This window comes from Haplochromis burtoni, unplaced genomic scaffold, assembly GCF_018398535.1.
Source record: "Haplochromis burtoni strain Fernald_Lab_line unplaced genomic scaffold, NCSU_Asbu1 Contig_48, whole genome shotgun sequence".
In the NCBI taxonomy this organism is placed as follows: Eukaryota; Metazoa; Chordata; class Actinopteri; order Cichliformes; family Cichlidae; genus Haplochromis; species Haplochromis burtoni.
Genome location: NW_024582409.1, coordinates 1,762,453 through 1,787,165, shown reverse-complemented (window position 1 = coordinate 1,787,165; position 24,713 = coordinate 1,762,453). Strand labels below are relative to the sequence as shown.

At 39.4% G+C, this 24,713-nt stretch overlaps 2 protein-coding genes across 3 annotated transcripts; one reads left to right on the top strand and one right to left on the bottom strand.

Moving 5' to 3' along the window:
- Nucleotides 1–5,624: 5,624 nt before the first annotated feature.
- Nucleotides 5,625–11,879, top strand: ednrbb (endothelin receptor type Bb). The gene is made up of 8 exons (XM_005921392.3): nucleotides 5,625–7,626; nucleotides 7,779–8,230; nucleotides 8,356–8,468; nucleotides 8,655–8,859; nucleotides 9,067–9,207; nucleotides 9,296–9,429; nucleotides 9,786–9,894; nucleotides 10,605–11,879. The coding sequence occupies exons 1-8, from the start codon at nucleotides 7,470–7,472 to the stop codon at nucleotides 10,770–10,772; spliced, it is 1,479 nt and encodes a 492-aa protein (XP_005921454.1). The 5' UTR covers nucleotides 5,625–7,469; the 3' UTR covers nucleotides 10,773–11,879.
- A 7,835-nt stretch (nucleotides 11,880–19,714) lies between these two features.
- On the bottom strand, nucleotides 19,715–24,041 carry cnmd (chondromodulin). 2 transcript variants are annotated; one of them, XM_005921394.2, is made up of 7 exons: nucleotides 23,922–24,041; nucleotides 23,617–23,760; nucleotides 22,912–23,052; nucleotides 22,681–22,794; nucleotides 22,395–22,548; nucleotides 21,793–21,983; nucleotides 19,715–21,236 (listed from the first exon to the last, which is right to left on the bottom strand). In XM_005921394.2, exons 1-7 carry the CDS (start codon nucleotides 23,979–23,981, stop codon nucleotides 21,009–21,011), a joined length of 1,032 nt encoding a protein of 343 aa, XP_005921456.1. In that variant the 5' UTR covers nucleotides 23,982–24,041; the 3' UTR covers nucleotides 19,715–21,008. The 2 variants fall into 2 exon arrangements, with proteins under 2 accessions (XP_005921456.1, XP_042076355.1); XM_042220421.1 differs by lacking the exon at nucleotides 22,912–23,052.
- Between the last annotated feature and the right edge of the window lie 672 nt (nucleotides 24,042–24,713).

Genomic DNA, 24,713 nt, shown 5'->3' with positions numbered 1-24,713 from the left:
GAATGGCTGCTCTGATATACTGCGTGGTTTATAATGGAGGCTCCCGCTGTATATTTTTCACGTATAAGAGCAGCATATCAAATCATAGCAAGCACAGTTTGTAGTGCATAAATTTACCATTAACAACTTTAAGCTTTGACCTCAGATGAAGCTTAATATTTCCATGATGTGCGAAGGTGAAATAGGTTACGTGCATTTTTAGGTGGATATGCACACACACAAACTGATGTGCAGCCCAAGAGTGAAGGTGAGAAGCTTGAAGGGAAGGTTGCATACTTGTGGATAAAAATACAGCCAATTCCTGCACCTCCTCAGATCTCCGGTCTCACCAAAGCAGAGACCTCTACCAGGGGTCAGATTCAACCTTTAAACATACCACAGAGATTAGTGAGGCAGCTGGTCCAAAGGTCTTTAAAGAAACCTATCAAAAAAAACTGCAGGTTTGAATTGGTTTTCAACATTAATTTTATATTTGGTTAAAAGGAATAGTTTTACATTTTGGAGATCACACTTCTCCTCTAATAAAATAAATTCGATGAAAGCTTAGGTAATCTTTTACTGAGGTCATATACCAGACTATTTATGTGGGAGGAAGTTTTACTACATTTGGAGACAGGAGGCAAGCTGCAACTAGTATTTTACTGAGATGAGCTAAGAAGCTGCATATTTGCTGTAAAGAGTGGTATCTATCTGCACATCTTCTTCTAATTCTCCACCACAAAGCAAATATGTTTCTTAAAATGTCAAACCATTACCTCAAGGCCTCATTTTTAGAAAGCCCTCTGTTTAAATCCATTTCATAACCCTTATAGAGTAACAATTACCATATCATTCCACTGGGATGATAGCATGTGGAACAGCTTTTATTTTGCAAAAATGCCTTTGATGCTGGGCGCTACGTCCTTTCTACCAGGATTATGTAAGTGAAGTCAGCAGCTTCTGCGGAAGATATTATAATGGCTGCTTTCCCAGAAGGACAGCTTTGTCTATTAAGGATCATTAACACTGTGCAAACCTTTTATCAAAGGGAACAAATGTAGTCTCTCATTTGTACTTTGACCTTGTCCTTGATCGTCCACTTTCAGCACTGCTTAAAAGGATGCAAAACATTATCCGTTCCATTCACGCATAAGGTCAGAAAACATTTCCCACTTTTGTGGAACTTCTTAATTAGCCTGCCTCCTTTAGCTGTGACACGAAGCCAAATAAACACAATCGGCTCAACTCTTTGGTCTGCCCTCCTTTTCCGAAGCGTACAGAGCTTTTTGAATTCTGCAGTGATGTCCTTTTTTTTTTTCCTTCTCGATTTTGCCACAGATGATCAAACACATATGCTTTAAGACGGAACACAACAACAGCAATGTCATTACAAATGCATGAGCATACCTTTGGATCATCATCATCTTATCATCTGTCTGTTCTTGTAGACTCAATGTAAACATGCCAGTAGTAATTTTTGTTTTTAAATATTACCCCAGGGATGAGGCTCATCAATGATCTTTTTTGACATCCATTTGAAGAGTTTGTTTGATCTTAATACAACCTTAAGAAACAAAGGATACTATCTATGTATTCGTATCATCTCCATGGGAAGCATAAAAGACCACATGCTTAATATTGCTGTAATTTATCTTGAGAAGTCTCGAGGTTGCATACATAATTATACCTTTGTACAAGTCTTGGGTTTTCTATGGAGCTTCAAATGTTTCAGCCTACTTAAAAAAAAATACAAAAAAAATCTGCAGATAGGGGGAAATAGTACTCTGGTGTTGCCAGAAAACTGTACCAATTAGAATTATTAAGGAACCTTTCAGGTCTAGTGTTGCTAAGTGCAGGGCCAAATGAGTAGGGTTTAATGTAGTCCAGCTAAATCTGTGTGGACCTGGCAACAATCTGTTACATCTTATCATATTGCGAGTTTGGAGCTATTAAGTGCCAATTTCTTTCTCAGATAGATTCTAATGGGACAGAAATTGCAAGAACTACAATTAATTCTATAGATAATGCTTTCAAAGCTTCTTAAACAGTTTTACCTCTCCCTATGTCCTATATTCCTATGGCCTATAATTTCATGATCAAATTGGTTGGTTCTGGTACTGATGTCTTTTTTTTAAATTAAATGTTTTTAAATGACTGCTTCAGTATCCCAAAAGGACTTTACATATGATTTTTACTTACAACAGCTGAACACAAATAGTGGCGATAGCAATCCATACCAAAACAAAAAAAATATGCGGAAGAAGACAATTTGCCAGCTACACAATTCAAGCTTCTCCACTAAAAAATTATTAGTAAACTCGACTAATAGAACCAAAATAGGACTGCCAAAAACAGCACTGCCAGAAACTCCCAAATTAACTAATAATTAATAAACAACAATGAAAAAGCAACTGAGGGATAACACCGTTGATGGACTTAAGGGAGAAAGAGAAAGAGAGAGTGAACCTTGCCCACCTTCATGCACCAGCTTCTCTGACTATATATAAGAGTGCAGTCAGCTTTCTGCTGCCAATCATTACTTGGGATGACTCAAAGAGGAGAGAGCACCTTAATAAGGATGACAGAAAATCAATGATGATATCAATCTATCTATCAGTGATGATAGATGTGCTGGTGCGCTGAGGCATGTAACAGGCAATCACTTCTTCTGCGAGAAAAACCTACAGTACTGTAGGCTTGGATAACTTGGAAAAGTGCTTTTTAAATTTACTCTGGTTATCTGGTTGTCTAATATTGATGTTTTATGATCTGAAACATGTAAGCGTGACAAATATGCGAAACAAATACATAATAATAAAAAACTTATGTTGTATCTGCCGCTACCTCTCCCACATGTTTGGACCCAGAGCTGAAGGGGGTGGCTGGACCAAGACAGCTGGAACCTATTGCTAGGTAGAGCTAGCTGGCCATAGATAACCCTGAACCCTGAATTGAATATGTGGAACTGGATAGATGGATGTCTCTCCATCTGTCTGTCACTCTGTCCATCAGTCCTCGGTGGCACTAAAGGTTCAGGAAACTGCTGGGGTGCTTTTGTCTCATGGGACACTGTGTTCCTTTCTCTTTTGCCTTCTACCACCATCAGACTTGTCGTCAATGAAAGATATCAAGTAGGCTTAGCACAGACAACACAAGACAGTCAAAGCAGCCACTGATTTAACAACGGTCTTATTATTTTATTTAACACACTGAAATGTACTGGGCAGCTTACTAGATGCCAATTAATGTTGTTTTAGTTTATATAGAGTTTTGTTTTCCTCTTAAAATATAAATTAAACACCAAATGCTACTGAACATCTGGATTTTGTGCAAAAACTTTATTTCTTATTGTTTATATTGGTATGCTGCCTGTCTTGTCTTCCTTTTGGCTAATCGCTTTGCCATCATCACTCTCAGCAGTGACAGAACCATTTAGTTAAAGAGGTCGTATGTCACATTTTGTTAAGCTCTTGTTTTGTTTCTTTGTTCAAATTACTCTTTAGACAAATACTGTGCGATACTGAGGTGCGGAAATAAGGTTATTTGATTTTAATGGGCGTTTTTCTGGTAACAGTTGGACAACATCATATTCAATAATAATTACAAGACTTGTCTTCATCTCTGGTTGCTGTGGGTTCATGTGTCCGCTGACAAAAATATCTGTAATGAAATGAGTTGGGATGAGTTGGGGAGGGCGAGAGAGCTCCCTCAGATTGTAGTCACGTCCATTCTGTTAACATCCAGAGGCCGTAGTGGTGCAGTTATAGAACGAGGAATGTGCAGCTTACTTTTTGAGTAAAGCACTGTTAGAGTGGAATAACCACAACGTGGTGATTGTGAAATTAATTTAGCCTATTTTTGTGTAAGAACTGCAACCTGCCCCAACAATTGTGGAGGTTTTGGTTATGCTCTGAAAGCTTCCTACAGCCACTCGTACAGTGGGCATGAACCCTTTCTTACCAGGTGAGTCAGTCATTCTGTAAATATTATCAGAACCGGAGTGCTTCCCATTTCATTGACTTTTAATTAACAAAACTACATCCACACTCTAAGAATATGCCTCTTTTTCTAGCAGTTGCCAGTAGTTTTTTTTTTTTTAAACTTTCTTCATGGCATAGATTCAACAGGGTATTGTATTGACATCATAGCATTGTACAATTTCTGCAGACTTGTTGACATCACATCAATGATGCAAACCTCCTGTCTCACCACATCCTAAAGATGCTATATTGTATTTGAGACTGGTGAGGTGGAGCCCACCATGATCAACTCATCATCATGTTCAAGAAACTAGTTTAAGATGATTTGTGACATGGCGTTTGTCTTGCTGGAAGCAGAAGACGGGTACACTGTTGTCATAAAGGGATGGACGTGATCAGAAGCAACACTCAGGCTGTTTTATTTAAATGATGCTCAGCTGGTACCAAGGGACATAATAGTGTGCCCAGCAAAAGCCTGAAATGTTGATACAAGCCTGGATCTTTGTCTAATTCTGACCCTACCATCTGAATGTTGCAGGAGAAACTGAGGCTTGCCCAGCTTTGGTGAGTCTTTTGCTTATGTAGTCAGTCTCCTTCATAGTTTAAGGTGTTGTGTAATCAGAGATAATCTTCCATATATCTTGGTTGTGTTGACGGTTTAATTGAGATACAGTTGAGTTACTTCCTACTAGCTCACAAACATTCTGGCCAGTCTCCTCTGACCTCTGACGTCACCAAAACATTTTCCTCCAGAGTATTGTCCCTCCCTGGATGTTTTCTCATTCTCTGTAAAACTTAGAGATGATTGTGTAAGAAATTCCCAGTAGATCAACAGTTTGTGAAATATTTATACCAGCCTGTCTGGCACCAACAACCATGACACATTCAAAGTCACCTAAATCAACTTTCTTCCCCATTCTGACACTCAGTTTGATTTTCAGCAGGTCATCTTGATCCTGTCTACGTGCCTAAATGCACTGAGTTGCTGCCACATGAATAGCAGATTACATATTTGTGTTAACAAGCAGTTGAACAGGTGTACCTAACAAAGTGGCTGGTGAGTGTATGTGAAGGGCTAATAGAAGTGCTGGCAATAGACAGACTGAGGGGGGAAAAGGGCCATCTTTTTTAGATTCAACACCTGGAACCAGCAGCAAAAAAAACCTGATTCATAATCACCTCTGCACCTCTGATATTATAGCCACCACATGCAGCTATTACTGTGGGGAAAAAAGCCATCACTGTCATTACCAAGTTTGTTTTGGCCTGTATGCTAGGAAACAAGAATGACCCACACGCTTTTCATCATCTGTCTCCTAACTCTGCCCTTGCAGAGAAATCTGGCAGTGGTGACAGTGGTGATATCTGATGCATTAATATACAATGTAAGCAGTGCTTTAATGCTGGTGGGCACTTTTCGAAAAAGAAAAAAAAAGGCTCTATATATAGAGAGATTTGCAGTTTATAAATAAAATGCAATAATCTCATGACGTTTACAGTGTCTTAAAGCAAATATGAAGAAAATTGTATAAGATATCATATCAAATGTCAACGTTTTTTTTTTTTAATGATTATTATTATAAAAAATGGTGTTGGTGAAAAAAGTGCTAGAAAAGAAAAGTTGGGTAACAACAAAAGGTGAAAAATGTACAACTGTCTTTGAAAGACTGTGTTGGCAATTAGTTCATTTTAAGAACATAATTTCTCAGTTTAAAAATGTCAGTAGTTACCATCTAGGTTCATAATTTTATTTCAAGATTTCAGGAATGCTTAAAATATCCACAAAACCACAGTACTGAATGGCTTTGCTGTTAGAGCCATCAGCCAGAACTGCATTAAAAACAGCAGCTAATTGGGGACACTGTCCACGTTCACCTCTGCATGCATCAACGGGATTCTTCAATTTCCTTTTGAACTACACAAGAGAGAAATAATTAGGATTTTGACAGCTGTCTGAGTCATGAGATCCAAGAGGGGGCTGGAACAGGTGACCCAATCTTAGCCATACTGATGACACAGCTTACCTTGACAGCTGAAAGAGGGGCTCTGCTCCACCCACTCCCAATCTGTGTGTGTTTGAGTACTCATCAGAGTAATAAATCTTCCATCCAACAAACAAACCTTCATGAACTCTAGTGGAACTGAAGAAAACAGCGATGGGAGACAAAAAAAAAAATGCTTCACGAGAGCAATTTTATTCAGTATTTTTGGTGGATAAGCTACAAAAGAGCTTCTTGCTCACATGACTTACCTGCTGTGATAAGCCATGTAAGCGTGGACACATTTCACAGCTTAGACCATAATCATTGCAAATACCGAGGCTGCAATCTGTAATAAACCCAAGCATTTTGGTTTCCAAATTAAACTGTGTCCAGTGCAGATATGCAGCTGCGGTAATGGTGGGTTTGGCGAGTCATTACATCTGACAGCAGTGGTAGGGTTTGTCAGGTAAAAAGCTCTTTAGCCAAACCGACCAGCAAGATAACCGTCATATCCATTAAAGCACAACTGAGGCCAAAGACCAAAAAACAGCTGGTTTCAGATCAGTTTTACCAGCAGTTTGACTCAAAATGGAGTTAATTAAAGTGACAAATGAAACAGAAATGCAAGGTGCTGTGTTTAGAAGTCTTTACATATTACCATAATTACTTCTATGGGTCCTGCATGAAAAAGATACCAAAAAAAATGTTGTATTTATTTGGAATATACCGAAAACTTAGCTGCGAACAGTTGTCACAGTCTTTTATTCTCAATTCACTTCTCATAATCTGTACTTCTTGCAAAAAAACATGCCAGCATGTAGTTTCCCAAGGTCATCTGTGAGCAGCGAGGCACAGATTTCAATGTTGAAATGAGTAGTTGTCAAGTATGTTATTAACAGTGGGATCTTTCTTGTCGTCACGTCTCCTGCTCCTCCAGGCTCTTCAGGTTGTCGTTAGACTGTCGAGGGGGAGAAGTCACCTTCACCGGGACCCTCAGGAGAGGCAGAAGCAGTAACTCTGGTAGGACTGAGACCGAGTCATGTTTTCAAATTGATATGTGTCAACTGAGGCAAAAAAAATGTCAGCTGAAACTCTCTAAATGTTGTAGTTAAAATTTGCATCATTTTCGTTATTATTCAAGCGCGTTTGCCTGTCAGTATTTGTGCATCAGGCTCATGTACATCCAAAATGTAATATAGCTGCAGAAGATATTTTTCCAGTTCCCATTGCATTCATTAATGATGACTCGATAGAGTGTGACTTAGTGATAAAGGCTTTGTGGCTCTAAGCAAAGAAAATCTCTTGCTTCACTAAAATAGACATTTTGCTACATTTAGATTTTGTGAGGATATGTCAAATAAGATAATGGACAAGTTTTAGTAACAGAGGGAAAAACTGTAACACAATATCCCTACTGAAGCCTATAAAATGATCTCACTCTGCGATAGCAGACAATACACTTCAACACCATCCTTTCATTCAGGGTGATGCATCAAGGGAAGTAATTACAGTCACTACTGGCAGATCGATGACTAATGCTGACAACAGTACCTTAGTCTATAAAACCCTGATTTTCCTCAGCCGAGTTATAGCAGGCAACAAAGAACCGTCCTTTGTATTAAACATACAGCCTGTTTATTATTACAGAGACTATCTGCAGGCAGTGTGTATGTGTTCATCTGAAGGTAAGCTGGCAATCATAATCAATGCTATTATTAATATTTTTTCCCTTTTAAATAAATAAAAATAAGTTAAATGAATCATTTACATTGCACTAAATCGTAAAGCTAATTAGCTGTGCTGATTATAACAGCTTTCATTTTTTTCCATTCCACAGTTGGCAAAAAGGCGTTTTTGAGGAATTTTACAACAATGTGGATTTTCACTCTGGTTCTGTTTTTGGGAAATCTTCTTGTCGGTGAAACGGCCAAAAACCAGGACTCAGAACCATCTCCTGTAATTGAGCTCTCTGCAACAACCTCCCCTGGTTTTTTAATACTGGAAAAGGAGAAATCCAACAGCTCAATTCCTCCACCTCAAGTAGCAGGACCAAAAACATCACACCCTCCTATGTGTTCAGAGTCAGCTGGAATCAGAGTCACCTTCAAATATGTCAATGTTATAGTTTCCCTGGTTGTTTTCGTTGTTGGAATAGTCGGGAATTCCGCCTTACTTCGAATTATCTACGTAAACAAACGCATGAGAAGTGGCCCTAACATTCTCATTGCGAGCCTTGCTTTGGGAGATCTAATCCACATTGTGATAGACATTCCAATCAACGCTTACAGGGTGAGTTATTTACCACATGGTGTGCAATTATTGTTTTCTTTTCTGCACTTAATTTCAGCTGGAATTGATTGTGGGTGTTTTTCTTTTTTTAAATTGCCAAAAATGCCCTTTTGTTTTTGTTGCAGCTCATGGCAGAAAATTGGCCCTTCGGTTTAGTACTTTGCAAACTCATTCCCTTCATACAAAAAACCTCTGTTGGAATTACTGTGTTGAGCTTATGTGCCTTGAGTGTTGACAGGTAAGGAGATAAACAGCACTGTCCTGTGCCCTCCAAGAAAATAGTGTTCCGTGCCTCCTATCTGTATTTCATCAGGCAGACAGATTTATTTAGCATTAGCCCTTGAAATGTTCTTTAGCTGAAAATGCATCATTGTTACAGACAAAAAGTTCCTCAAGCCATAACATTTTCTCATTGATTTTACAGATACAGAGCTGTTGTGTCCTGGAATCAAATCAAAGGCATCTGGGTTTCAGTGTGGACAGCAATTGAAATAGGTCTGATATGGGTTATTTCTATCCTGCTGGCTGTCCCTGAAGTTGTGGGCTTTGATATGATAACAATGGACTATAAAGAGAAGCGTCTCACGATATGTCTACTACACCCAATGCAAACCACGGGGTTCATGCAGGTAATGTAATTGTCTTCATAACATTTAAGTTTTCATGTCAATTGTCAAAGATAACTAAAAAATGTAACAATTATCATAGTTTTTCTTCTGTCTTCAGCCAGCAGATGCAAAGTACGCTTGTTTTCAACCTACACGTGTGTCAAATATTGTTTCTTGAATGGTGCTCTCGCGTCCACGACTGATAGCCTTGTCGTGTTCAACCAACAGATTTATAAAGCAGTGAAAGACTGGTGGCTCTTTGGCTTCTACTTTTGCATGCCACTAGTTTGGACTGCAGTGTTCTACACGCTGATGACCAGGAAAATGCTGAGAAAAACTGAAACTACATTATGCGAACACATCAAGCAGGTAGCATTGTGGTTTTTGGCAGATTTTGCATCATTCTGGCAATGTTTCCTTTTTAAAGCTTATTTTGATCATGTCCTTTCTTTTGAAGAGAAGAGAAGTTGCAAAAACTGTCTTCTGCCTGGTGATTGTGTTTGCACTCTGCTGGTTGCCTCTGTACCTCAGCAGAATCTTGAAATTAACAATTTATGATGAAAAAGATCCTAATAGGTGTCAGCTGCTGAGGTGAGCACAAAGTACTAAGAACCTTTAATTTAAGAGTGTATTATACTTTATATCTTAAATATATAATATATATATATATATAATATATATATATATATAATATATATTATATATATATAATACTATATATATATATGTATTATACTATATATATATATATAATATATATATATATATATTATAATAAAATATCTATCATAATTAATTTATTTTATATATTATATATATATATATATATATATATATTTTTTTTTTTTTTTTTCTTTAACTTTTTTCCCCAACAAATTTTTTTTTTTTCTGCTGTTCACTGGCCAGCCTATGAGCTTTCCTGACATTTTCTGACAACTCTTTTTCAGCGTCTTTCTTGTCCTTGACTATTTTGGCATAAATATGGCATCCCTGAACTCATGCATCAACCCTATTGCATTGTACATTGTCAGCAAAAGATTCAAGAGATGCTTTAAGGTAAGCGTCATGCTCTTATTGTTATTCTTATAGATGGCACTATTTAGTTTAAATAAATCAGGTATATCTTGAAAACATATTGGTCCACATTGTATGAGCTATCAGGGGTGTCATTAAGGACATATGGAGTCATGTCTGTAAAATAGCCAGACTGCAGCAAGTAATAACCTGAGGGGGTAATAAGTGAAAATGGTCTGAGAAAAAAACACATCATCAGACACTTGGCAATCTACCAGACAGTTGGTCACTGAATCAAAGTGACGTGCTATAAAAGAAGAAGAAAACATCGCTTCGAGGCAATTTTTAAGGGAAAAAAAAATCAAGAGCCTTTATTGTACCACAAGTTCAGAAGAAGATACCTAAAACATTCTTTCATTTATTTTAGCTATACTTACATTTTTTTGCACTGCACAATACATGGATTTCTTTCTTCATAGCAACATATTTTTTTTTATGTAATATTTATGAAACACCCAAAGCTGAAGCTTGCTTTAAACAACTGTCTTTCCAGACTACATTTCTATTCCCGATAAGGTTTGCGCTCTCTGAATTAATGAAAACTCAATCTGTGGATCATTAGCGATTGCTTTACTGTAGATTTGGACAGGAAATACTTCACATAAAAACGTCATAATAGGCAGTTTTTGCCAGGTGAAGCTGATGGGAAATGTTTGTTGTCCTCTGACCAAATTTTCCGGGTGGTCCTTCAGGCATGTCTGTGCAGGTGTCTACCTCTTCAAGCTGTTGCCCATGACGAGATGCAGTCTGTTTTGAAGTCCAGAATGCAGGATCAAGCCTCAGAGCAGAGCTGCAACATCAAAGCTCACAAGCAGACTCCTGTACCTGAACCTGAGCAGGAGAACACCTTACTGTGCTAACAAAACTCACTTTGAAAACACTTTGTGAGATTGTCGATATATCTTTATTAAATATACATGGCCATCAAAACAGCTACAAAGGCAGCTCTATCGGCAGCTCGGCAACCTTGACATGCCATCCTAATAATATAAAATACCTTCTGAATAACATGGAGCCCTGTCTTTTGTAATGCTGTCGTCAGTTGAACATCTGCTTTGGCATGAGCAACCTGGAGTCAGACTGTTCAGACTATTTGCCCTCGAGGCTTGACTCACTCCCTAACATTACATCAGATTTTACCTAGTACCTATCCTGTATCATGCATCACAGTTCTCAAATCACTGTTTTGGGCACGATGTTAACCTGGCACCCATCAACAGAAATCTTGTCACGGCTTAGCGCCTGCATATATATATTATCTTAATTCTGTTTCTGGATTCTGGAAAGACACTATGCCAGAGGAAATTAAGCGAAGGGGAATTCAGAATTATCATGGTGGGTTTTATGAGGTAGGGTGTATTATTATCTCATACTATTTACATATCTGTTAACTTTCATATGCCGCACATCATTTCAAGAGTTTATGGCATTCTTTTCCTGCATGAACCTTGAGAAATATATCAAATTGGTGCCACAAGAAGATTTCGTCTCCACTACTGAATGACTGATTGATGGTGGCCTATTTTTAATGCATTGTTAAATGTGTAATGCATGGAGACACTTTATGAAAGACCTGTGAGTGGGGGAGAAGAAAAACGAAGATGACAGAATGAGGTCAGGAAGAGAGAGGGATTGGGGGGAGTCTGAGGGGGGCACCTGATAGGTCTTCCTGTCACAGGACAAGGCAAGCACAAATAGAGTGCTGCTCTCCCAGCTAACGCTGTATCAGTCTGCAGAAGTGTCTCGACGCTGTGTGCTGGAATGCCTATTAAAAGTTTATCTCGTGTAAGTAAACTTGACTGTTTGCAAAAATGGAGTCGTTTGTTTGAATAAAAGCTTCTGACTTCTTGTTATGCTTTGTGACGCTTATACAAAAGAGAGGTGCATACTGATCAAAGAAAGCCTTTATTTGAATGCTTTTTATTTTTTTGAACTGTTGTATACACCAGCGAAAATAATAAAAACAGTGACAGGTTAAATGAATTACAGTGATTATCTTATATAATCATAAGCAATGTTTTTTAAACTGTCCATAACTGCAGTTATGAAGCCACAGGCTGAGTGTTTTTGCAGTTGCCATGTTGGTGTTTTGAACAGGACGTGACAGGTGATGGGTAAAATCAGTGGTAAACCGAGGACACGACGCGCTTATTGGTTAAGGACTTGTCAATCACAATCACAAGTGACTGACAAGTCCTCTTTGGCAAAGGGCTTGTCAATCACAAGTCCTTAGCGAAAGAGCATTTCCTGGATTATCCTCCTGTCTGATTCTAACAATGGCATTACAAAATGAACTTCATGTTTTATTCAATATGACCTGAAACTAGTGACTGAGCCAATAAAGTCATTGGAAAGTGTTCACTGAGGTCATAGAGCTGTGCTGTTTTCCAATATCTATCCAGCTCGTCTTGTTTTTGTAAACAAAGGAGTCGCCCCTTGCTGGACATGAAGAAGAATGCTGGCTTAAGTCAAATCTCCTTTCAGACCTTTGCTACAGTGCCACCCCTGTAAAAATATTGCCAGGAAAAAAACGCGTCACAAATAATTAATAATTTGCAAAAATATAACTTGCAATACAAATAAATACATTTTGTTTATATAACATGTGTGGTTGCCTTCACGTGTCTGCCAGAATCGATTTTGTACTCAAACTTCACCACGTTATGTGTTATGAATAATATAATTACGTATCGACTTGCTTGTACGGACAGTGGTCAAAAAGGACAGACTGAAAGTTTTTCAGTAATAAGGGTCTGAGGGTGAGTTTTATTTGAAGCTTGGAGTTCAGCCGTCGGGGCGCAATTTTGTGCATCCGTGACCAATTGGCGTTTATGGATTTCCTTGTTTATTGCCTTGTTTGAGAATTTGATTGGACAATTTAACATCACACATCCTGACAGCACAGGCACTCTTGTCTTGTAGAGGAAGAAGAGGCACTCGCTAGCTAGCTCTTGACTAAGGATGGCAATTTCGAGTGCTGCTTGTGTTGAAGTGTTCATGTTTATTCAAGATTTGTGTTTTTAAAGTTGTTTTTTTATAGCAACGGTTTAAGAAATATTACTATTGGTGTCAGATTTGTGTTTTTTTCCCCTTATCTGTAAGATGCTTTACATTGTCCTGTCTGACCCAACTGCGCCCCCACCAATATTTTTACCTCCACTTATCACTGGGGTTAACCACTGGAAGCTGCATCTGTTTTAATTTATTGTTTTTTTAAATTCTGTTGTTATAATGCAGAGCTCTGCTTGAAAACCGTGTGTCCTTGCATGTCAGAACCAATGGTGATAGCAATTATTGTGGACTGAAGCAAGACCCCAAACTCTCAGTGTGCAGTTTAAAAGGTTTATTTGACAGGAATTCAAATATAACAACAAAGACTTGCAGCTGGGGAATTATGGTTCTCCACACAGGAAGTGACTTCTGTCAGAAAGACGAAGGAGGTTAATCCGTGTTGCTGGTAAGTTCTGAAGCCTTTAATGTTTGAACTGAATTGGATTCTTACTTGAGTATTCTAAGCAAAGAGGCAGTGAGGGAAGTGACCGGCCAGGAGGCAGGTGTTGGTGGAGGGTTGAGAGGCAGGTGAGTAATTCCACAATTCCTTTGTGCAGGAGCGGACAAGTCCAGAATATCAGGTAAGTATTTTCCACAGGGGGAGAGCTCTTTAGTCAGCATGATGATGTTAGCTCAGGCAACTTTTAGTTTTTTCTCTCAGTTTTCCTTTTAATTATTTGACTTTTTCTATTTGTTTATTATTTATATCCTATGTGTTTTTATTATTTAGTTTCAATGTACAGCACTTTGTGTCAGCTGTGGTTGTTTTAAAGTGCTCTATAAATAAAGATGGGTGGATGGGGTGGAACCTGGACATCAGAAAGCCTGATTTTAACAATCAAACAATGACAGTCTGGCAAAGAATCAAATCCTGAGGTGGTCCTTAAATACTGTTGAGTGATGATCAGATAAGAAGCAAGCACATTGGCTGAAGAGCAGGAGCCCAGAGTTTACTCTGCCCCCCTCCACCTGAGAGAAGAGGGGAGAGAGAGAGAGAGAGAGAGAGAGAGAGAGAGAGAGAGAGAGAGAGAGAGAGAGAGCAACAAAGGACAACAACCCTGACCATTCTTGGACAGTGACAAGACATTCATACGGCCCTTACTTTGATATGTGTCACTCACCTGAACTTTGTTGCATACTTACCAATTAATCCACTGAACTGGTCTCAAAAGTCCCCAGATCACAGTCCTTTTAAGCATCCTTGGAATGTGAATGGAGCACCTACCCAAAGGACCCAAAGGATAAGTTGCCAATGCCCTGATTTCAGACAATACGAGACACCACCAGAGGTCACCTGTCCACACCACAATGGCTCAAAACTGAGTTTAATGTTGATCACTTTTGTGAAAGCCTGCAGTTTAAAGCTTTGTGTTTGTTTTGTAGTCAGGCAAGAGACAAATGAAAAGTTTCGGCATTTACTCTAAAATTTCTGTTTAAAATTCTGAAAACTTAATTACATTGGCACTGGTACCAATTAACTGAGGTCAGCATCCTCCTGTTTGTGCTAATTTTTATTGCCAGCTAACCGAAGCCAGATCTGTGCACTGTAGAACAACTGCTCCCTAACGTTTATTCCGAGCAAAATGCCGTCTGACTATTTTTTCTCTATTTACTTTTTCTTTATCCGTCTGAGGAAATCAGTCTACAGGCTGTCAGAAAAAGCCATGTAAGTCGGGAAAGTACTTCTTTTTAAAAATCCATTAGCACAATATAAAAGTTAAAACATAAAGGTTTGACATCCTTACACACAGAACTTTGAAAATAGAAAAAAAAATTTTTTAACTGTGTTTTTCTTTAATATTTCTTAATACATCATATACAGAACACAAGCAACTATTTATTCCCACACCACATACATTCAAACCAGCAGGCTGTCATCATTATGTGTCTAATCAAATAACTATGAATACTAGAATAAATCAATCAAAAATTAGAATCAGGTTTCAATTTTAAAGCCGATTAACTTCTATAATATTTTCTGTTGTCTATGTGCAAAAACATAGAGCATCAGAAAAATGCTTATTTAGACTTATTTCTTGTAATCTTTGAAGATCACCTCATTTTTAAATTGCACTTTATTAGAACCATCTGACTCAAAATGTGTTTGTTTGTGATTAGAGATGCCAAAAATATGCTTCAAGAGAACAGAGAAAGTAACGTACACGCTTTTCAACCCACACAGTCACAGTGTCTGCTATGCTCATACACTCATGCATCTCTTTCTGTTCTGACATAAGAGAAACCGTGTCTCTGAGGCTTTGACTGTTGGATGCAACAGCATTGGACAGGACACAGGAGTTCAATATGCTCATTTATACTGAAGCCAATTTGTACAGTTTTTGATCTATGGCCCACATTTTTAAATCACTCCTGTCTGGGTCTCCTGTTTCTTCTTACTTTATGTTTTATGACCCCCCCAATTCCACATACCTTTCTATAGCAATGGATTTGCCATTATAATTCATCATTATTTGTACTGGTAGCTAACTTTAGGGCGATGAGGTTTGCATATATGCAGTAGCACACTCAATCAGATGCTCCTGTCAAATGCTAATTTGTGTCCAAAGCTGTCAAATGCTCAACTCTCTTTTGTTAATGTAAACGCCAGCAGATAATTAACAAATGGGCCATTACTATCATTTCCCAGCAGTAAACGCTCACAACTGCCAGATGACACTGACACAATCAGGCTCCGGTATCCAGAGGAGGGTGACGTCAGTGTCAACATCAACCGGAGAGCACGAGTCTCAGACCTTCTTTAGTAATCTCTGTGCACACATGGCTCAAATATGGCTCCCCATAGTGCTTCCCAGACTCCCCAGACTGTGGATTTAATTAAACAGTGTGAAATTAATTAATCAGTGGGGTGGCAGGTAAAAGGACTTCTCACTGGAACTGCTCACGCAACCAAGACAGGCATTTCATGTGTGCTGACAGTTATTAATTTGCTGTATGTTTGATTATAATGTTTCTATATAGAGATGCTGAAATTCCGAGAGATTAAAAGAGCTTGGCATGGGAAAAAAAAGTCATGCAAATTATCAAAATAACAGCTCCCGAAAATCAAAGTGTAAACCTGTGTTTGATCTGTTCTATCAATTAATTAAAAATTTCAGTTCTGTATAATAATGTGGTGCAAATTAGATGGAAATGAGATAAAATATTCATTTAGTTATCTGGGGAATCTGCCTGGAGGGCTTTTTAGTCTTCAGTCTGGCTCAAAATGCTGTCCATATGGCAATTATGTACAGTAGTATTGCAGGAGGATTGGTCTGATGCCTACTGGCAGAGAGGAGCCTGCCTGTGACAAACTGCTGCTAGGATCTGATGTGAGTTGAGGGAGATAATGAGGCTGTTGTAAGCCTTAAGTATAGAGCCTGCCCCCGGGGTGGCATATCTAAGTGCTCAGGCTTCTTCATTGTTGCACGTGCTGCTGAGGATTAGAAACACATTTACTTTTTTCTTCATAAACTTTGTCAGTACTTCCTGCAACTCTTTAGACAACTTCTGCTTTCATGTGGAAAGCCTCTTGACATTGCTTTGTGGAGGAGCTTTTTTTTCTTTTTCTTTTTTTTTGTGGTTTGTAGATGTGAAGTCTTGATTTGATTCTGCTTTGAGCTATCTATAGCTCTTTTTAAGCACCCCACCAGAGAATGTGAATGTTCTGGGGTACATCCTACGGTGACTGAAGTTGAGACAAACGGCATATTTCAATTGAGAATCTTTTTAATATTTATTACATTGGCATGGCATTTCAAATTAAAATTTACTGACAAGGTAAAAAATGTGATATGGGTGAGGTGGTTTAATTTATATTGTTGATTATACAGGATCCTCTCAGGGAGCCCGTGCCTGCTGTGATTTAATGATACCTGCCCACCTCTTGTGAGAAACATTCACTGCAGGTTGGATGCCTCCACCACCGCACTAACTGTCACATATATACAGCGTGTCCCCAGGAAACCATTGGTGCAAACTCCAGCACTGTGTCCAATTTAGACCTACAGCACACTACAGGTTTTCTATTTGAGTGTAACAGGGACACCATGCAACCAAGTGCAATACACAGAAAAAAAGAAAATCCCTGCAATGTGTGCAGAGTACTCGAGTGACCCAGGAGAATTGCCGTAATGTTTCATTACATAGAAAGCAATTTGTGGAATGCAGGCAAGTCTGCAGACATTATTTACAGACATTAACTTACTGAAATAAGCAAGACAGACTTCTTTAGACAATATTAGCAGGCATTTAATTAATAGCCATTCGGGAGTTGCATAGGAGAGTGTCTTGAAAGAGAGGGAGAGAGGCGAGCAGACAGTGTAGCCAATGGCAAGGAAACTTCAGAGAGACCTACTGGGCAGAACTGCAAGTGGTCACTCAACCATGGGATTAAAAAGCATTTAAGCCTTGTACCAGGACACCCCAACCCCCACTTCATCCAGCCGTGTATATCTGACCGTTCAGGAAAAAAGAAAAGACAAATGTTTGGAGCCTGGTGCAAAACTGTGGGTTACAGGTTTTTCACAACGCCAGCATCTATAAATGTATTGCGGTGCCTTCTTGCAGAAAAAACATAATGAGCCAGCCTAAAAGGGTTTCTGTGTTCTGGTTAAGGTGCAAAATGGGCTGTCACTACTGTTTATTTCATTCGTGTCTGCATGTAATGAAAAAACATGCAATCAAATGTAGGACACGTTGACTAGAGTGGTTCACTTCACACTCCTGTTCACACTTCTAATGCCTCTTGGGTAACAACTGGCAATTTATGACAGGCTATTGACATATTTATAGGGGGCTCTAGTGAGCGCACGGGCTTGATTAGTACAAATCCATGCAGCAAACTAAATTACTAGCTGGGTTTCCCAAAGTGATTTTTTTTTTTTCAGTTCAATTTTGGTGCCAAGAGGATGTTGGAGAAAAAAGCTTTTGATTCGGTGATCACCAGCGCACCACAGCACCCCACCTGCCTATACTTGTTTTGATGGGCAATGATGAAAGCGCAGGTGGACGCGAGAAAGCTCCCCTCCCTCGTCAGCTACCGACTCCTCATCTCTGTGGTTTCCTATTAGCACAGGAGTGGAGGTTTGCAGTCTGGCTGCTGGGCACAGTGGGTCAGTGCTCACAAAGCTCTGTTTGTTCCCTGGCCTGCAGGGCTCCCAGGGTAAGCTTGGCTCCAGAGGGGAGACAAACAAAAAGGCACCACTGTCTCGCACACTGAAGTGATCTCCAACACATTCGTCTTTTCTTCACAACAGGGGTACATTTCTCTTCTTAGGAGAGGAATGGCAAAAGGAAACAAGTTCTTTAGAAACAGGGCCTGAGGATAACAAAACTGCTGTTGTTCTGAGCTATGTATTTTTCTCAGTTTAAATGCCATTTTGAGTTGTTGCTTGTAATATATATATATATATATGTGTGTGTGTGTGTGATACATACATATATATGTATATATATATATGTGTGTGTTTTCTTTGGTTGTCATTTCTATTTGTCTAGCTTTTTATTGAGCTACAGTATCAACACATCCTGAGTGAAACCAGTGGAAAATGACAAAAATACCATGCACATCGCCTGCTGTACCTCTGTCTGTAGAAAGCCTATACGTATTATCTATTGCCGCATTGAACTATAGCAGGTGGAAACAGTACACAAAAAGGTTCCTCCTTTGATTAATAATTTCAAGGTGTCTTTTACACCCGTATGTGCTGTCTGCCTGTGATTTCGAAGGATGAAATAATGTGCAGGATAGTCTTACAGCTGCCGTCAGGTCAGACATTACTGTTGTGCAGCAATCTGCAGTCCAAGTATAACTCCATTATTGAGGGGACTTTAAAATGGGAGCTGTGTGACACACAGCGGGATGATTTAGTTTAATGACCATGGCAGTGACAGCACTGTGATGGAAATTGGACTCCCCCTGCAAATTTACATCACTTGAGGGTACTTGGGGCTCTTTTAGCGGCTGCACTCCAGAGCACGAGCCATCAGGAGGTCCTGGATATGTCATGCTTGTCACCTTCCTTTAAGTGTATCTGTAGACGTGGGAGAGGGATTAATATTATATTGCCTACGGAAGCACAGAGGCCGTCTTATCAGCACTGCAGATGTGATAAGCACCTCTACCCCCATGAAAACCAAAAAGAAGGAAAAAAATCTCCAAGCAAAAAGACAAGCATCTCTTTGTGTTGTTTCCGCGCACCGCTTCGGAGTTTCAATGCAGCTTTAGTGGCAGATATGGTGTAATTTCACATCTGTTGTAATTTGATGTGCCTGGATCAACCTCTGTGAAATCGTCTTGATCACAACATGGCTCCTCTCAATTATTTAGAAAGTGGGCATATGGCTTTAGAGATACTAATCTCATTTCTTTTGATTTTTGAGGTATTCGGAATAGGATACTACACCACAAGTCCCAGAAAGAGGTACTAAAAAAACAGTTTCTCTGATCATGTTTTCTGGAAGCTTTGCATTCAGCCTCTTTTCATAGAAAAAAAATATTTAATAAAGAAAAAATGTCACTTTTATGGAAACATTTTCCATCATTGCCATGACACTCATCTCACATTAGTTCACATCAATGCAGATGTCAGTGTGCACAAATTGTATTGCCCTCAAACTGATTCTGAGCTGTGAATGGAAGTTATGGCAACCATTGCTGTCACTTCAGTTTTATCAGGAAAACATGCAGTGGAACCATGGTAACAACATGTGACACAAAAAGCATCTACATCAAAGCCAGCATATACTGTAATTAGAATTTATTGAAGCCTGTCAGAAAAGGTACATGATCTGCTGAGCCTTTGGATTCAGTCCAGTGCCTTCCATTAAACACAGTACAGTGCATTAAGCCTGGCCATGACACGATACAAAAATGAATGCACTGATTTCTGAATCCGCATCTGCAAATAAGAACATTACATGTATGCATTTCCGAATAATTGTATCTAAAAAAAAATGTAGCATTCCTATCAAGATGAAAAACTTGTCATGTATAGTATATGATCATTGGCCACTTAGGTACATGCATTCAGCTGCTTTGTGCTAAAGAAAATTTCTAATCAGCCAATAGTATGGCAACAATGGTCAAGATGACCTGATGAAGTTTAAACTGAGCAGTTACTTTGAATGTGGTATGGTTGCTGGTTACAGGTTGGCTGGAACTGTTGATCTACTGGGAATTTCCTACACAATCATCTTTAGGATTTACAGAGAAGGGATTTTTTTTTTAAAAGTGAAAATGTCCAGTGAGCATCAATTCTCTGGGTGAAAATGCACAACCTGAGTCTCTGTTTCTGCTGATACATTCGGATCATAGGGTCAGGTGTAAGCACACATGAAAGCATGGATCTATATTGCCTTGAATCAATGGTTCAGGCTGTTGCTGCTGGTGATGTAATGGTGTGGGGGATGTTTTTTTCACACACTTTGGGCCCTGTAGTATCAAATGAGCTTAACTGATCAATTAAAGACCAGAGCCTACCTGGTCTTTAAATGCCAATCTCTTTATCTTTATCTTTCTTTATCTTTTGATAGCTGCTTCCAATAGTATAACACCCAATGTCGCAAGGTTAAAATCATCTCAATATGTTTTCTTTTTTTTTTTTAACTGAACAGTACGTTTACTCAAATGGTCTCCACAGTTACCAAATCTCAATGCAATAGAGCAACTTTGGGATGTGGTGTAACAGAAGGGATCACGGATGTGCAGCCAACAAATCTGCACAAACTGTATGATGTTGTCATGTCAATATGACCAAAAATATTTTAGGAATCTATGCCATGAAGAATTAAGGCACCTCTGAGGGCAAAAGAAGGGTCAACCATGTACTAGTAAGGTGTACCTAATAAAGTGGCTGGTGATGGTATATATGCTACAATAAAAATGGTCACATTTAAACACTTTGCATATCACGCTAGCAGGCATAGCTTTCTGGTAGATGCTAATAAAAAGAGAAATCTGATATTTGTGTGCAGATCTGAAAAAGAAGCTGAGCTGCAAAGCACACATGTGCACACACATTTGCTCACATATGTTGTGTGTTCTTTTACACAACTCCAAAAATGCGTGCCACCCACCAGCGACAAGGCATGATGACTCGACAAGCTACCTGGCACCCTCTGTAGTTGTAAGGCCAAGGCCAGTAGCCCCGCAGAGGCTCACACACTTTCTGGCAGTGAGTGTAGCTGCGTTGGCATTCGGAGCAGCAGATCCCCTGGTGGTCTAACATGGTGTCAAAGGTCAGGGCGCTTTCCTCTCCGGCCCCTCTGCTGCGCTGCATTTAAAGGAACCAATGTTGATTTTTAATAGCAATCGTGTTTAAGAAAAAAAAAAAAAAGAATATATTTTTTTAATATTCATTTGCAATTCAAATGTTTTGAAGAACTTCTCATCCTCTCAAGTATGTGACTGCAGTTCTTGAAGGCAGCATGAATTTTTATAACCGGTGGGAGTTTTCACTTCAGTTCATAAGTTCATCAAGTTGGAACGGCAGATATTACCCAAGTGACCTGTAATTACAGCTGCCAGTATGACACCTTAACAACAGCAGCAGTAAGTATGTACCTCCTACAGCCAGCAGAAATACAGGAACCACTTACACACATTTCCACGCCGTGAACTTCTATCAGTGTGAAAATACATTTAACAAGGCTGCCATCTTAAGAGTCCTGATGTAGTCCTCTATTAAAGTGTTGACAAAACAGAGAGACGTAAATTCATAATGAGCCTTAAAGGGTTGCTTCAAGGCTCTATATAAGCTTCTTGATCAAAAATTCACCAACTCTTGAGACTTGTTTACCATAAACAGCACTGTGGATGAAGAGACTCACTTGATAGGGGTTTTCGGGGTTGTCTGCTGACCCCACAGCTGACTGCACCCCCTCCTCCTCTTCTTCCACAACTCTGGAGGTGTCATTCTCTGCGTGACTCACCAGGTCCCCCTCCTCAGCAGCTGCCTCAACCTCCTCCATGTTAAACTGCCGCTTGGCTCGATGCGTGTCTCTCTTTTTCCTCTCCCCATCTGTTAGAGCAGTCGCAAGAGGCAAGAGTATTGGGTCAACATACACAGGAAGCCATACATGTCCTCAGAGCTCAATCCTACATAGCTGGAGCTGTCTCAGATGTCTTGAATAATTAAATTAGCAGCAGTGATATCAAGCAGTCTTGCATATTTCAAGATCATTCTTTTTTAATACAAGACTCTGCGAGTCTTTTTTTGGTGTTGGGCTCTGAATGTGGTGTATGTTCAAGATGTTCGAGTGCTTTTCCAACTTCTAAGACAAGACTGTAGATTTTACAAGTGTGTCAGCAGATAAGCAGGGCAAACATAATTAAGGTTTTAATAAGCAATGAGCAACATGCAGATTGATCGAAGGCCAGTCTTCCTAGATTATGATGCTGTGTACAGCAACTAAACAGAACAGAAGGAAACCTTTTAGATATGTCGGTCTGAGCCAGTAAATGGGAAGCTCCCCACAAAGATCCAGAATTTTCTTGCTCAGAAACCTGGTGTCCTTCAGCGGCTGCTCTGCTGCAACCCAAATAAGGAACTCCTCATCAAAGCTCACTGGCATTAATTCATCTGTCTGACAGAGGGCGAAAAAAAGAGAGACAATGTCCTTGAATTACTTAGAAGGAAAAAGAAATTTAAGCTGTAATCTCTCTCCTTTTTTTTCTTTTCAATTTACAACGGTCTGTATCAAGTAGTTTGCACGTACCAGGTCAAACATCGCCATCTCTTTGTCGTGAGCTCCCATGGGAGGAAGTTTGGCTTTGATTTGGGATTTTATATAGCACTTGTCTCCTCCAAAGAAGCGGATTCCAGTCACTCCCTGCACCAAATCACAGAGATGCCATGTTTACACTCAAGGCTTTGCGACTTTGCTAAGCACACAGAAGGTCTCAGCTGAGCTACCTTGGGAAGCGAGAACAAGGACAAACTTACTCACAATTTGAAAGTCATGAATTTCCACAGCTTCCTCAGCTCCACTCCCGGTTTTAAATCTCTCAAGATTGTTGTCAGAATCAATTTCCATGGAGCCCTCCCTCACCTCCCCGTTGATGTTCATACTGTAATGAACATTATAAACCTGGCAGCATTCAAAGTGGGATGTTAAAATGACTGATTAGTCGAGTTATGTAAATGACACAGTAGCGAACACGAGAGAAGAGAGATAGAAAACAAGCTTCACGTTGCTTGTGTTATTCCCCAGCACAGTCATCAGTCACAAAATCCTCTGTAGTTTTACCACACTGAGAATTTGAGTAAAGCACCACAGGAGATGCTGTTACAGACCTTGATGGGGATATTTGCCCTACAGGTGAGCTCATTAGTACACAAATAAACATTACACTATTTCTTATAAGATGGAAATGAATTCCAGGATCAATTTATGTAGTTTCTATGTGTTGCAAGCAAAATTAAAGATGCATTTTTACAGTCCGAATTGTGATGGTTGTTGACGGCGCTTCCAAGAGATTAATATACATATCACAGAGCTGAAAACAACCATGCCCATTTAAATTTCCATCATTAAAGGATTCTGAAAAGTACTCGCGGCGTGCTCCTCACCAAAAGCATCCCTGTCACATTCACTCACAGATATTTGTTATTGAAGGGGCAATGCAATAACTACCTTTTTTTCAACGCTTACATTTTTATCGCTCCCCTTCTGCAGATAGAGAGTAGCCACGGATGCACACAACATTAAAACTGCACCAACAATGACAACCACGGCTCCAAATCTCAGGGGACGGCTGAGTGTAGCAGAGGTTGGTGTGCTGCAGGTGCTTTGTCCCTGAAAGTTCAGAGTAAGCAAAGTAAGAAGTGACACACACACTGAGCCAGGACAAGAGAAACATCCCTGGAAAGCTTTAGGTTTTCCTGAGTCGACAGCTTTATTAACATGTCACAGATGTCAGTTCTATTTCTAATAAAAAGCTAATAAGGTTTCCTTACCGGAGGCCTGCAGTGCTCAAAACACCAAGATCCACAAGTTGTATTTTGCACTTTTTCCATAATCTCTCTTATTGTGTCTTGTATGAACCGTTCTCTGCTTGCTTCTCCTCCGAGAATCGGTTTGTCCACCAGAAGAGTTTTTTCTAGCCCTTAGGTGTGAATGACGTAGAGTTCATTTACTTCACTTGAGCAAAATTCTTCATCTGAATGTTACCTGTATTTCCATATTGCTCAAAGCAAGGTGGCCACCCTGTGGTATCAAGCTAAAACAAGGCTTAAGCAGCTCTGAGTTCACGACAGACGGACTGGTGCCGTGTTTTATGGACAGGGATGCAATTGTTGGTCAAAGGGATGTTATGTGACCTTTGAGTCAGTGATTGTTTGGAAAAGAATATATAACCTGTCACGACAGCTAGAGATGAGGGACAGATTAAAGGAGGGAAAAATGCCTTAAAGTCACTCAGTCGGGTGTTGGTACACTGTGTGACACCACAGTTGCATCAGAATTCCTTTGTGTGCTCATTTGAGTTGAAATCTGGTGATTACACTGGCCATAACAAGAACACATTGATGATTTATTGCTTCCTAAATAGCAGAATTATTTTTAGATGCTATGAATATATTATAATCATCAAACGATTCACTGACATATTGCCATTTTGGAAGAGACCACCCAGGATGGAAATGATGAAATTTATATCCGAACAATGTCTTAGCTTTAATTTCTCCCCTTTTCTCACCGTTCTGTGTTCTTGTATGTGTTTGCTGCCGATTTTCTGCATTTGCTTGGCT

Bases quoted from the DNA above. Each gene is read 5' to 3' on its own strand.
- ednrbb (XM_005921392.3), top strand. From the start codon at position 7,470: ATGACTAATGCTGACAACAGTACCTTAGTCTATAAAACCCTGATTTTC. The intron at 7,627-7,778 runs GTAAGCTGGCAA...TCCATTCCACAG, and splicing joins GTGTATGTGTTCATCTGAAG to TTGGCAAAAAGGCGTTTTTG. The intron at 9,430-9,785 runs GTGAGCACAAAG...ACTCTTTTTCAG, and splicing joins AATAGGTGTCAGCTGCTGAG to CGTCTTTCTTGTCCTTGACT.
- cnmd (XM_005921394.2), bottom strand. From the start codon at position 23,981: ATGGAAAAAGTGCAAAATACAACTTGTGGATCTTGGTGTTTTGAGCAC. The intron at 23,761-23,921 runs GTAAGGAAACCT...CTGAACTTTCAG, and splicing joins TTGAGCACTGCAGGCCTCCG to GGACAAAGCACCTGCAGCAC. The intron at 21,984-22,394 runs GTTTCCTTCTGT...CTGCTCTAACAG, and splicing joins CAGACCGACATATCTAAAAG to ATGGGGAGAGGAAAAAGAGA.